We start from the raw sequence: 14500 nt of genomic DNA, 5'->3' as shown, positions 1-14500 counted from the left end.
AAACGTGCCACTGACCACACTGTCTGCATGCTATCGAATCTTAAAACTGCTTTTCCATTACCGAGCACTTTTGCATTGAAATGTTTTGCCACTAATTGTAAGTAATAAATGCACATTATTCCTCAGACACGACTCGACCTCGGCGAGAGAATGAGATGGACGGGCAGGACTATCATTTTGTGGCTTCGAGGGAGCAAATGGAGAAGGACATTCAGGACAATAAATTTATTGAGGCCGGCCAGTTTAATGAAAATTTGTACGGGACCAGCATCTTGTCTGTTCGGGCGGTGGCTGAAAGGGTCAGTGATGGCTCATAGTCTGTGATGTGTAGATACGGCAAAGAATCTTAACTGGTGTTTAATTCTTTAATGTTTCCCATGTGCCTGCTATTGTGTGCGGTTTGACAAAGGATGAAAAGGTTTGTCTAATCCTCTTGTTTAGGGGAAACATTGTATCCTGGATGTGTCTGGAAATGCCATAAAGCGACTGCAGCAAGCACAGCTCTATCCCATCGCCATTTTCATCAAGCCCAAATCTGTGGAGGCCCTTATGTAAGTTCACAGTTTATAGATTTAGATCAACTAGATATCAACAAACATGTTGATGTTGCGTACAGAAGCACCGTTGCAATACATTCCAGTGCTGTTATACAAAATATTAGCACGTTTTAAGAATAGGTACCTACATCCAGATATGTGTAATATCCAGATTGTGTAATGTGTTTAACAGGGAAATGAATAAGAGACAGACATACGAGCAAGCCACTAAAGTCTTTGAAAAGGCGATGAAGCTTGAACAAGAGTTTGGCGAGTTTTTCACAGGTAACCTTTTTTAATACCACTTCCCTGACTTGCTATTGTATAAATGAACAGAAAAGTGAAACCATTAGACAAGGGAAGAATTTATTTCCCTAAAGTTATAGTGCCGTTGTTTAACGTGCTGTACTGTAGCACATAACTGCCTGTTTGTGTCTCTCTGCAGCCATAGTCCAGGGTGACTCACTAGATGAGATCTATAATAAAATCAAGCTGATCATAGAGGAGCAGTCCGGCCCTTACATCTGGATCCCGTCCGCAGAAAAGCTCTGAACTCGCCGCCTCCACGGAGCCCGCCCCGCCTGACCCCGCACCCACTCCCAGCCGCCACCTTCTCTTCCCTTTCACTGATATGTTTCATATCAAGTTTCAGTGTCATCATTATGTTACCCTCAAATGAAAACGTCTTCTCACCATTACTGTGACTGTGAACACCCCTGCATGAGTTTCTCAGCAATTCCATTCAAGATTGGAAATGCCATTCCTAAAGAAATCTTTTGTCATGTATAACAAAAAAGGGAAGCCGAGCGAATCCGTGCGGACTGATGAGAATGTCTTAAAGATCCGAGATCAAGGATAGCAGAGTTTTGGATGTACCCTCGGTAACCGTGATTCGAGTGGGAACCTTGTACATGTTCATCAGTTTCATTGTTAAAGACATTCAAGGATGCCGAGCAAAGACAAACAAGGTTTCCACAAGGACTATATACAGATCAAGCCTGCTGATGGGACCGTTCACGGAGTCACGGCTCAAGACACTTAAAAACTTCAGTAATTCAGCTCGCTGTATTTGTTTGGCTGCCCGTGCGTTTATACGGTGCAGTCGATGATGTCGTCGGAGGCAGAACAAATGGAAAATGGGTTTTGCGTCTATACGTTTATATTACTGAAATTACATGGAAAATAAAAATCCTACAAGGAGATTTTACTACATATTATGAAATGATACGGTACACATTTTACACTTCACTAGAATTGTCTACTTGGAGGGCTGTTAGATTTCATTTACTTGTCTTACCTGGGTTTTGTGTTCTTTCTTGTGGTTTTAGCTGCTCTGTATTAAAGATGGAGGTAGAGAGGTGTAACTGGGCTCTCTGCAGAACACCAAACTGCCTTATCATGAAACACGTGTAAAATTACTGTCAATCGTGGGGGAAACTAAACAATATTCAACCTATCAGTACTTAGTGGGGAGTGCGTTTCCCATAATCCCGTCAGAGGCCTAACTTGTGAGTGCAATAGACATAAGTGTCTTACCTCTGTGAATCCTTTTTTGCTGATTTTTTGTTTTTTTGTCTTTTTTTAATCTAATTTTGGCTGCCCCTCCCCTTCCCCCTCATTGGAGTTGTTGAAAAGCAGACAGCCCACTTGCACTTCCTCTGCCTTCCATGAATATATTCTCAAGACTGAACGGTAACACGGTACTGTCCTGTTAGCTGCACTGGAGAGCAGCCTTAAAACGGGTAGAATCAAGACAATAATTGTATTGGATGTCCTTCTTGATATTAAAGCATTAGTGTGGAGCCTGAAATCGCCAGTTTTGCCCAGAACTCAAAGATGGTTTGATTAAAACAGTTCTTTGTAATGACAGCTTTTAAACTACTATTTTTATTTCCTCGTCGTTGTTTCCGGGCTGATGTTTACTCCACTGTGTTGAGCCTTGTGAGCTTGGCAAGCTCAGGAATCTGATGGATGACATTTTTTCAAAGGCAGCAATCATGTGATGTATAGGGACAGTTTTCCCTTCCCTGAGAACCCAGACGTGCTGATATATTATACTTGTGTATTCTAAATATGTAGTCTTTTTTTTATTTGAAATACTTTGTAAGCACTTTGTCTGTGGTCGCCCTTCTATTCGTTGGGTTCAGTCGAAGAGAACAAGCTGGCCTGGAGTGATGAGTTTCTTACTCCGGGCGCTCTTGTGACGCAACAAAGAGACGGTGCTCGTGGATACAGAAGAACAGAACTTCCTTTGATCCCTTGAGAACATGCTTCTTTCTGTATCGAGGAGTCTGGATTTCACTGAAAGTAAACGAAGTTCCCCTCAAGCTCCTGTATCTGCAGGCATTTTCTAAACAGGTGTGCTCGCCTGCCAAGCATCTCTGCTCGATCAGCTGTCATACCTGTGTCAAAACCAGAGTTCAGGGAATAATCGAAGGGAACAGAGCCATTTATAAACTGCTTACAGACTGTTGTAATGGGTATGATAGCTGTCAAGTGTAAATATCCCCCTTCACTTGTGCTTCATGCATGTGATACAACTGGGACAGACATGTTTTATAACTCACAAATGTCAGGTAAGTCGACTTCTGAGATTAATTTCCATACAAATGTGCCGTAACGTTGGTATTTCTCTATAGATAAAATATCTTCAGCTGCCTATCGGAAATTTTTTTTAGTACGTCGGGAATCGGCTTCCCTACAATACGGCCTGTCTACTTGTGATATCTTGTGGAACTTGTCTGAGTGTATAGATGAAAAACAAATGTAAAAATATATATATATATATATATATATATATAAAGACATGCAGACAGTGACCCGTAGAGAGAAAAACCAGGAGCAAAAATGACTCGTGTTTAGTGTAGAACTGGTCCTCGAAGTGACGAAGCAGCTGACTGACACCACTGATACCAGTCAGCCGTGTCTGTAAAGCCCAAAGAATTTTAATTCATTGTATTATATTTCTATTGAGATTGATTGAATGGGAGCAGTTCTGTGTGTTTTGAGGGTCTCTGCTCCAGAGGTGTGGCTGTGAAATGGGGACTGCTTTGTCTTTTTGAGCGTAATGAGTTTTTTTTTGATGTGACGGCACACCTGTGCAGTAAGTGCTTGCAAATATGAACCCTTTGATTGTACAGTAGTGTCCTCCCCATGATTACAGGTGGTACATCCTAACAGGACACAAGGAAAACCCATCTTTTATATCCTGGTCTGGAGGGAACACAGTCCTAATTATTTTGTTTTGTTTTTCTTTATTATTTTGGACTGGACAAGAGTTTATTTGTTTGGAAATAAACCATGTGAATCTGTTACTATTTCAATGCATGCATTTTTATTTGTTTTGTACTGCAATGCACAAGTTGTGACTAGCTCGGCTCAGAGAGACAAGAGGGTGACAGGTAATATAACGATAACCTGTTATACATATAAAACAAATCGAATACTACTATGTATTCTTAATACTAGAAATACTATTCGAACCTTTCGTAACACTTTGAACATAATAATCCACTGACTCAAAACCAAACCTTGGATGTATTCGACAGCTCTTAGCTTGCCATAAACAAATTCACGCTACATATTAAACACGTGCAGTTAAACCTGAGATCTCCATCTGCGATGATCGCGTCCATCATTCCTCAATAATGACATTCTTCTTCGCTTTATCCAGCCTGTCCAACACCTCGCTGTACAGACCCGCCATCTGTGGAGACACATTCACATGTATTTTATTCACACCTCGCTGCATCATCATTTAACAAACAAGTGAAAAATGTTTTAATCTGTTATCTTGTGCCTTTCCTGGAACTCTAGACACTGAATTCATTATTGCCAAATAATAGATTCAAACTGTATTTCTATGGCACTGAACTTCTCCATGTTGCTTTACCAACCACACACTTCAGTACTGATCAAACCTCCAACTGAGGTGACAGAAGAAACACAATCCCAAACATGAAAATGAAATCCATCGCCTTGGGTGGAATATTCAGATTACTCCATCTACATGTCCCCCTCACACATCCTGCTGTTACCTGAGTCTGATAGCTGTCCTGCAGGGAGCCTAGGTGCCGCAGGAAGCTCATCCCCAGCCCACACCACCTCTCAGCCTCAGGGTACTGGGCCAGACTGTAAAGCAGGATTCCTGTGTTCCACGCTCGGGTCAACAGCCACAGGATTTCCAGCTCTGGAAAGTCCTTGGGCTGTTTGAGAAGAGAAGATCTCTATTGGGATTTGCAGGGGGGAAAAGTCTAGACTCATCAATGATTCTGTTGACGGAGATGTGGGTTTCTGATGTGTTATAAAACATCATGTCTGAAAATAGGTTGAACAATACATGGGTGTTGTAGTCTGAGTTATTTTAGTTTTATTTAGTTTAAATAGCATTAGGTTTTTTTTACACTAAATGAAAATAGCTGTATTTTCTTTGTATTAAGTGTAAATAGTAGTTAGATGTTATTGGTACTTATAGTGGCAGATATTATTTACACCCCAGCATTGTTGTGCATTAAACATTATGCAATAATAACAGTGTAAATCATTATATTTATAAAAATTATTAAAAGGATGGTAACTACCCCAACCTCACCCTAAACCTAAACTTTATGATTTAACACTTGTAAGCCAATTTTCAAATACTTTCTTTGATTGAAAACAAATGCCATCATGAAGGATGATATGTACATGGAAAAAGGTGGATTCGAACCCAGGTCTCAAGCAACAAAGCTATTAACTACTACACACTTTACCCCTTACGCCACTGGAACCGCTCTTTGAAACGTTGTCATTCCTACATTTTCTCTATTCCAATCAGATACTGGTGGGCGGAGTTATTGTAAACAATTTCTACCAACAAGGCGGGCTATTTGTACTCGGTGTAAAAAGACGGTCTGTTTTGAAGTTTTATTACTTTTTAGAATAAACTTTTTATATTTTTGTTTATTTTTACCAATTTCTTAGGTGATTTTGTAAATTTTTGCTATATAGGTTCAATTTAAATTATAACTCTGGTTATAGTAATTGTCCTAAGGCTACTGTTTTTAATTTTTGATAAGTTAAATATTTAAGTTTTAGTGAGAATTTTAAGTATGTTTTGGTATGTTTGGTTATATGATTATATATAAACATATAGCTACACATAACATAATGTAACTTAATGTAACTTATCAGTTTGTTACATCACGGATGGTGTCATACATGTCACGACTCCAGAACAGCGTGCAAGTTTTTAAAACTAGTCCATGATAAAAGGTGCAGGCGAGATTTTCAAATTAGCATCCAAATTGGCAGGAAGAGGCTGGTGAATGGAGCATCTGCTAACGAGGCATAACTAAAAGCCCATTGACAGAAACAGGAGATTCTTTCAAAGATGGGGATAATTGCGGGGCTGAGCTGCAACGGTTCGTATGAAGCATCTGCTGAGTCACCGTAACCAACTCACTGCGGTTGCTATGATGGAGAGAGCTTCCTCATAATAGCCCCACACTTCCTCCAACGCATGGGGTTCCACCTCAGACACGCCGCTCGGCAGGGTCAGCTGAATGAGGCTGTGTACACAGTTACTGTACCACACACACACACACAGAAACACACGTATGAGTTGTCTGGGACATGAGGGACAATCAGCTGTACCTTATTCATTACAAGATCTACAAATGAGGTAACAGTGTTTTGTTAGTGACGGTATGGCCAGACTGACCTGCAGCGTGTGAGGTCGACCTGTGGCTCTTTCCTGTGTAGAGACAGGGCAATCCTCAGCGCTTTCTTGCACAACACAGGGAAATGAGCTGGAGGTTCCATTGCTAGGACTGCATCACAATCACATTGCACATCACATCCAGTTATTCTGTTATGTTCAAGTCCATAAATTACTATAAAGAGACAGTTTCCCCAAAAATGAAAATTCTTTCATCATTGATGACACAAAAGAAGATATTTTGAAGAATGCCTCTGGGTTTTGTGTCCATACAATGGAAGTCAATGGGGTCCGATTTTGTTTGATTTCCAACATTCCTCAAAATATTTTCTTTTGTGTTCTGCTGAAGAAAGAAAGTCACATAGGTTTGAAATGACACGAGTGTGAGTAAACAATGAAAGAATTTTCATTTTTGCTGAACCGTGTCATTTTGTCAATGTTACCATACTCTTCAGAGCCAACACTTATGATGAAGAAACTGACCTGCGATTGTTTCTAACACTTTGGCCTCAACGTTATCCAGCTCCAAAACTGACTCGAGCACAGACTCAAGTTTGGCATCATTTAATTTGGCCCGAGCTTCAAACTCATAGAGCAGCAATAATCTGTCTGTTGGGTCTTTACAGGAAGTGCCTAATGAGATGAAAACATGCCAAAAGATGCTTTCAAACAGTCTTTGTTATACAGTAAAAAGTGGAGTCATTTTAATACATTTAGGATTCTCCCAAAACATTATCAAATACAAGGCACCTGATGCTGTAATGGTTTTCCACACTTCCTTACAGATCTGTATGTGCTCTAGAGTCTGGGTCAGCAGCTCTGTCTAGAATAAACACAGCTGATATAACACACTGCTCCCTCTGCTGGTCAACTTCGGAAACACATCGTTTAAGGACTAAATAACATTGTTTAGTGGAAATCAAAATGAAGCTAAATATGTGATCCACCTGTTGCTCGGTGTGATCCATGTTCCTGCAGATCTCCAGAGAGGCAGCAGCAACCATCAGGAGACATGTTTTCTGTCCTATCAACACGCCTCTGTCTGGAGCACACAGTTGTGACAGCTGCCCAGCCAGAGAGCACATCAGACTCCACACTTCCACTCCACACATTTATTGCTAAACGCTTGTGTTTAAATATCAATATCGCAGCTATGCACCAATCTATTTATAAGCTTTTGTATCAGGACTCGCCTGATAAGAAAGAAGAAAGAAATCTCTCATCGTGACCGGACTGTGCTCACACTGTAGGGCTAAGTTCCACGCTGACACAAAAAAAGACAACATAACATTAACACAATTACACAATAGTCCACAGCATGTTAATAGCTGGAGTGAATGCAGGCTTTAAGCTGTAAAGCACCGATTTTCCTGAACCAGTTGGCCTTGTCTGAACGCTCATCTAGTCCTTGACCAGGAATGTGGTTCATCTGTGAGGCTTTCTGAAGAGCTGTACATTCAGGTACGGTGTGAATACTAACACAAATAACTGTAAATCAATATTACAGGTAAACGTACAACACACACCTGTCTTTAGGTAGGACAAGAGGACGTCCATGCTGGCATGTCTGCTACAGAGAAGATCAATGAGATGCTGCCGTCTGTTGAATTTTCACTACGCCAGCGATTATCATCTACTAACCTGTTTCCCTCACTGATGTTTTCCACTGTCGAAAGAACAAGTCGCACCAGACACCTGACAAAACACAGTAAGATCAATAAAGAAATGAGGAGATATTTGAAATTCTCTGCATGTGTTGATACAAGCATATATGGGCTCTAGGGTCAAAGGTCACAGAGAAAGAGAGTGCTGTTATGTGAACGTGACTGACCTCAAAGCAGTGAGGACCTGAACGACATCTTGCGAGTGTTCACATAGACTCTCAAGGGCTTTGATGGCTAATTTCTGCTGTTCATGCTGCAGTGAAAAGACTGCTTTAAGTGAACAGCTCACCCACAATTAAATTCTGTCAATATTTATTTGCTCTTAAATGTTTAATGTGTGAAACATACAGGATCAATGGTATCAGTCATATGCATGTGTAATAATGTGACAGACCTCTAGGGCGAGCTGTGCTGCCAGGCTCAGGAGGTTTGCTGCAGCGTTTTCAGCCACCAACAGTCTGTCTTCACTGCTTACTGGAGTCTGAGCTAAAGTACTGATCTCTCTCAAAGCCACAGCAGCTTATTCATGCAAATTACATTCACACATTCATATTTTCATATACGATCATCGGGTTTGTCCAAATGACATTACATTTAAACCAACAGATGTAAACTTAATAGCAAACAAATGTGTCTGAAAAAACATTTAAAGTAGTTTAGTTACAAAACGAAAATTCTGTCATCATTTCCTCACCCTCTTGTCTTTTCAAACCTGTATTACTTACTTTCTTCCGCAGAACACAAAAGAAGATATTTTGAAGAATGTTGTTAACAGCACCCCCCATTCACTTGCATTGCTTTTGTGTCCATACAACAGAAGTGAATGGGGGGCTGTGCTGTTCTGTTTCCAACATTTTTCAAAATATCTTCTTTTGTCTTCTGCAGAAGAAAGAAAGTCATACAGGTTTGAAATGACAAGAGGACGTGTAAATGATGACAGAATTTTCATTATGAAGGTGAACTACGCCTTTAACAATATTCAGACAATTAAATATGTTAAACCTAAAAAAATTAATATTCACAAAAGGTTTGACTAAGAACATTTCAAAACCTCAGGATATTAAAATATTCTATGACTTTATGAAAACTTTGTTATTAAATGTATTGTAGGTAATATCCCTTACCCCTCTCTACATTGTTCGCCATTACAGCAATCTTGTAGATATTGAACTGTGTGAAAATGCTGGTTGGATCAATTCTTTCTGCCTCTTCTACAGCCTCCTTAGCCTTCAACAAAGATTTTATGATTGTGCCAAATTTTACTGTGTGTTAAAGGTCCATTGTATGAAATTTAGCGGCATTTAGCAGTGAGGTTGCGAATTGCAGCTAACCGCTCACTCCACCCCTCTCCCCTCCCTTTCGAAGCACTACAGTGGCTGACACTAAGATGTCGTCACGTTTTGCTTCTTTGCTGAAGTAGATAGCATATTTATGAAACGCTCTGTAGAGCAGTTTGTCGATTTAGGGCTTCTGTAGAAACAACATGGCTAATTTCATGTAAGGGGACCCGCGGTGTATGTAGTAGGCTTGTGCCGGTGTTCGGTAATACGGTACACCACGGTAGTAAAATCCACGGTAGTGTTACCGTGGACACTTCAAATCACCGTGAAGAAGAATGTCCCTTATTTTTTCCTTTGACTGGTTAAAATAACACTGCATGCGTTACCACTGTACATAAACTGTACATAAAAACAAGTTTGGTAATCTAAAATACTTTTCGGATGTACAGTAACTGTAATTTGATTATCACCATTTAAAAAGTAACTGTAATGAAATACAGTTACTCAAATTTTGTATTTTAAATACGTAACTAAGTTACATGTATTTCGTTACTCCCCAGCCCTGCCGATTACCGTAATAAAAGCTTCATCAATTACCGCAACATAAAAATGTATCACCTGCACAAGCCTAGTATGTGGATAGAAATAGCTCATTCTAAGGTAATAAATCCATAACCCTTCGTTATGTAAGGTCTTTACACCTCTAAAAACATAGTTATTTATATTTTATTGCATTTCTGTCAATAGACCCTCCAAAAAATTACACATTGGACCTTTAAATGAAATGCCTTATTTTTTTGCCACCTACCTTTTCAAGTTGTTGCAGGTGCAGAAAACAAGAGGATCGGTTTCTTTGCAGTTTAGCCAGGTTCTGATCCAACTGACCTGATCTGTAGAAACTTAAGGAGTAATTATACCAATGTAGGGCTTCAGAGTAATTCTTGGCCTGTGCAAGACATAAACAAAAGTGACAGATTTTGACAGAAGTTCCTTTTGATTCCTCTTTGACCCACAGTCAAATATACCCAGAATCTGTTTTGTTAGTTGACATCATCAGCAAAAATATTTACTGCTTTTATTCAGAACAAAAAAAGAATAAATGTTTCTATGTCAGCCTATTTATACATTGGAGATATGGTTCATATAAAACATATGCATTACTTCAAAATTTTTGGAAGCCTTGTCCCATAGATGGTGGTGAAGAGATGAAAGAATCTGCGGTGACAGTTGCTTTCCTGTGTAATGTCCTGTGTAGAAGACTGTGTAGAAAGTTTTTTCATAAAATGACACAACTAAAAATGTATGACTTCAGTAGTACCTGTGATAGCATCTTCAATTTTCTGTTTGGCCAGTAGCTCTCTGCCCCTCTGCAGAAGCAGCTCTATATGCAGAAGAAGAGCAGAGCCCAGCTCAGGAGACCACTCAAACTGCTGACACACCTTTTTCAGAAAATCAAAGGCCAAAGACTCCCTGAAAAAAATCATCATCTCAGTGTTGCTAGAACGGATGGTCATTTAACCTCAGATCACACAGATGCCTGTTTAGAAAGATGAAAGATTTGACCTGTCCTCGGCCACCAGCAGTTTCACTGTGCCTAAACAAACATTCAGTGGAACATCACAGTTCAGCAGCTCTGACAGCCCTGAAGTCGAAAAAAACATGTTAAGTAATCGCTTGTCAAACTTCTTATTGGTGGGAAACCAATACTACGCACAAATAAAGTAACTAACCGGATTTTACCGCATCATCTGGGCTAGCACTTCTCACTAAGATACGGATTTTGAGACAGAGGCCTGTCGGTTGCATGTTTTCCTGAAAAGAAAAAGAAAATGGCCATTTTTAGAAAACTGCATGGTGTGTGCAGAATGTCAAAACATTTGACAAACCTGATACCTTATTAGCCAGGCTCACAGCATGAAGAGCTTTCTCCAGATACTTCTGACAGTCCCATTCTAAATATACTGTAGCAAGAAGCCTCAAGACTTTGGCCTGAAGCGATAAAATAAGTTTGCAAACCATGTAGGTCTCTTGATCGACAGACAGACAGAGGTACATTTCTGTTCTGACTTTTGTTTCTTACTTGCATCTCAGGTCCTGGTGAGTACTTTGTGTTCATCTTGCCTATATCATAGCTTTGGCTAGAAAACCAAAAGTGTACCGTGTTAATAATCAAGATTGAAATAGTAAAAACAGTACAAAGTTGTAATTCCAAATTCCTGACGGTTCTACCTGAGCCAAAATGAACTCTCTTCATGTTTTCCTCGACTATAAGTGTCAACTCCAAAGTTGTAACAGATGAGAGAGAGATAGCCAGACTAAAAGAGATTTCACAAAAAATGTGTGAAGTATTATATTATTATTATTATATATAATATGACATCAATTGTCCTATGGCATAATTTTGACTGACCTCTTTAGGAAGACGCATAAGCATTTCTTTACATCGTTGCATGCAGGACACAGCTTCCTGGTGGCGCTCTTGAGAAACTGCCTATTGAGCCAATAAACACAGACCAGCTTGAATCTGAAAACCTAAAACATTACTCTACTCTCAATGCTCTCAAAGAATGAGCACATTAATATAAACAGACAGATGTTATCCAGTGTCGAGTATTTGGACCTTCGCAGGTTTTTATAGTCACTGCACAATCTGAGCGATTGCTGCTTACTGATTCAGCTTGATAAGACAAAACCCGTAACAAGTCTTTCTCTATTTCTCCCTTTGGTGTGTTTATATCATCTGCACAATCTCCATGGGAAGTTAGTCTGCTGTAAAGAGTCTCCAGGCTCTGTGAAATCACACAGGAATAGCAATACTCTTAGAAGTATTAAAGCTACTATAACAGTGAAAAATAATTGAATCCAATATCCAATGTGATATATGCAACATGTTGCGATTCATCTCTACATACGCAGACAGCAAGATGCAAAAAATCATCAGCAAGTTTGGGTTGTTTACAATCAAGCCACGTTCTCCCCGTTTTACTGGCCATCTGGGAAATGGAGATTTCAGGGTTAATGCTGCAACAACAGCAGTTTTTCATAAAAGGTAATTGACATAATATAGTTATTGGAAATGGACAAGACTTCCCATTTTTTGCGCCTTCAAATTACCCTTTCATTATCACAGAGCACGCACTAATGTCAATGCCAGACACACTGTGAAACTATCAAGCTGAAACTATAAATTATTGTAAATAGGGAGCAATAAAACAGCTCAATTACCAGAATCTGTTTGCGAACAACATTCTCTGAAGGGTTCTCTGGTCCACATGAATGCAGAAGTCTGCACGCCACATGACGTACTATAACATGCATGGAGTTCAAGAATTTTGTATTGCATTAAAATTTGACAGTGTAAACATCTTTGTATTTGTTGGTGCGTTAGGAAACATCTTTGACACAATAACCTAATATCTACACAGGTGACAATAAAAATCCTAAAGAGACAATAAGCAGACAGACCTTTGGCCTTCTGCTCTTCTGTTATGGTTGAGCCAGCGCGTTTTGTCACAGCCCAGTTCCACAACTGAATGGCGTTTTCCTCCAACTACAATAAAAGCAGACAATTGAAAAGACACAAAAATTGTAACTGTAAGACATTTTTTATGGCATGGCATACAGCAAACGTCCATGATACTACCACAGTCATTAGTATGATACATGAGTTACAGTGACTGGGATTTGTAAACTTTTACAGGCCAGAGACCATTTAGACCACTTTGGATGACGTAAACAACGCTGGTCCAGAAGAACGTCCTGTTTCAGTTTTTGAACACTACACAAACTTTGGAGCAAAATTAAGCTATCAGAACATTTATAACCGAATCAAAATGTTAAACGAATGTCTTTAAGATTTAAAAATAATCAAATGAAACCGGAAGTGCATCTGGACCAGTGTTTACATCTTGCGAAGTGGTCTATATTAGAAGCAGAGCTTCAGTTTATAGTATTAACTTGCCATTAACTTCATTGTACGCATACACAATAAGTGTAAATAGTTCACGTTTTAGGTTAATTTTATTTATTTTACGTGCGACATTGAGATGATGCGCCCTTGCTCGTTGAAGATTGAGGCCCCGCCATTTTTTCAACAAGCTGTCCGTTTACCTTTAGGAGGACACGAGCAGGTGAACTCGTAAAACAGATTTCAATTGATGTTTGTTTTCACACCTGAGCATCTTGTATTCTTGCCGATCCCTCCAGAGATGAAATCTCGTTGAAGAGTGATTCAATCACCTCATTCACGTCTGCATTGATCTGTCTGTGGAGAAGTTTCTCTGACAGGCCTAACGTTACGACACAAGGCACAGCTGTAAATCTCATTCGTGACGGGTAAATTAAGATGAAATCATTCAAACCCCTCACAGCAAAATGACTATTATTATCAACGGACAATTGTTTTATTCACAACATAAATTTATGAACGTCTACAACCGGGTGTCATTGAGCTGTCAGGGCTAATACCGCAGTTTAAAACTACCACGTCTATCTCTTCCTTTAAGTTCTTACTTTTTATACTGACGACAAACGGCTCCATATCGCAAGAGTTGTGTGTAGTTTTACTCGAATAAAGTGATTTAAAAATGCCGAATTCCTCAAGCGTCCGCTCGTAAAACTGCACGAAGTAGTTCCGACAGAGGTGTATGTAATACTGCTTCTGCCTGGCCACAAGGGGGCGTCTCAAACACAGTTATGTATTTCAATACATACATTTCTCTCAGATTTACACAGAGATTTATGTAGTTGTTGGCAAATAAAAAATAAAGGTAAAAAGACGCTCTGTAATTATGAACATCATCACTGTAGATTTATAGTTTCTATCTATATCTATTTTTGGTAAAACTACGGCTTGTTTATATATAGTCTACATAGTTTTGTAGTTTTAAGAATAAACACCCTAACACAGTGGTTTTCACTTGCTATTTCTTCAGATTTTACGAAGGACTTCAGATTTTTCTTCAGATTTTAGACTCAACACCAGAATTGCTTATTGTACAGAAGATTAACATTAATCTTTAAAATCTAGTGTATTGTTGAAATGTGTTGTTTACCTTACCTGCAGGCCTGCTAATAAGTCAAATTACGATGAATACAATAATGTTTAACTATGTAAAGGCATTAACAATTTCAGAACCTTGATTTTACCCACCCAAAACAAATATTGCCTTATTGTATTATACATAAATTTGTGTCAAAAGACTGTATTTTGATTGGACACACACGCAATAATTGTGATATTCTCATTATGCACTCATTGCACTGTGGTTTTTGCCGCCTGCAAGCCCAGAAAAGTAGCCTTAATTGAGTTCTCATTTCTGT

At 39.3% G+C, this 14500-nt stretch overlaps 2 protein-coding genes across 5 annotated transcripts in view; one reads left to right on the top strand and one right to left on the bottom strand.

The window, feature by feature from the left end:
- Nucleotides 1-3832, top strand: part of dlg3 (discs, large homolog 3 (Drosophila)) — an 82493-nt gene extending 78661 nt beyond the window's left edge. Inside the window, exons 22-25 of one of the 4 annotated variants that reach the window (XM_057348911.1) lie at nt 127-299; nt 442-551; nt 730-821; nt 982-3832. In XM_057348911.1, the coding sequence (XP_057204894.1) occupies nt 127-299; nt 442-551; nt 730-821; nt 982-1088 (482 nt within the window). In that variant the 3' untranslated portion in view covers nt 1089-3832. The remainder of the gene's footprint in view (nt 1-126; nt 300-441; nt 552-729; nt 822-981) is intronic. The other 3 variants (XM_057348912.1, XM_057348913.1, XM_057348914.1) reach the window with 3 other exon arrangements.
- Nucleotides 3833-3973: 141 nt separating this feature from the next.
- tex11 (testis expressed 11) lies at nt 3974-13718 on the bottom strand. The gene is made up of 29 exons (XM_057348915.1): nt 13691-13718; nt 13352-13467; nt 12644-12728; nt 12404-12483; nt 12091-12171; nt 11848-11967; nt 11589-11669; nt 11408-11493; nt 11259-11316; nt 11072-11167; nt 10909-10990; nt 10742-10820; nt 10497-10648; nt 10340-10425; nt 9987-10124; nt 9023-9125; nt 8293-8417; nt 8066-8151; nt 7876-7929; nt 7761-7804; nt 7597-7683; nt 7428-7498; nt 7182-7298; nt 6985-7057; nt 6718-6867; nt 6238-6346; nt 5980-6100; nt 4574-4741; nt 3974-4242 (listed from the first exon to the last, which is right to left on the bottom strand). Exons 1-29 carry the CDS (start codon nt 13716-13718, stop codon nt 4171-4173), a joined length of 2748 nt encoding a protein of 915 aa, XP_057204898.1. The 3' UTR covers nt 3974-4170.
- Nucleotides 13719-14500: the final 782 nt, after the last annotated feature.

Source organism: Triplophysa rosa, linkage group LG13 (genome assembly GCF_024868665.1).
Source record: "Triplophysa rosa linkage group LG13, Trosa_1v2, whole genome shotgun sequence".
NCBI classification, from domain to species: domain Eukaryota; kingdom Metazoa; phylum Chordata; class Actinopteri; order Cypriniformes; family Nemacheilidae; genus Triplophysa; species Triplophysa rosa.
Note: the sequence above shows the minus strand (reverse complement) of the source record. Positions and strands in the feature narration are given on the sequence as shown.

Excerpts from the sequence above, each read along its gene's own strand:
- tex11 (XM_057348915.1), bottom strand. The coding sequence starts at position 13,718 with ATGGAGCCGTTTGTCGTCAGTATAAAAA. Across the intron at positions 11,968-12,090 it reads TTTTGCATCTTGCTGTCTGC|AGCCTGGAGACTCTTTACAG; the intron begins GTATGTAGAGAT and ends GTGATTTCACAG. Across the intron at positions 9,126-9,986 it reads ACCTGCAACAACTTGAAAAG|GCTAAGGAGGCTGTAGAAGA; the intron begins GTAGGTGGCAAA and ends TCTTTGTTGAAG.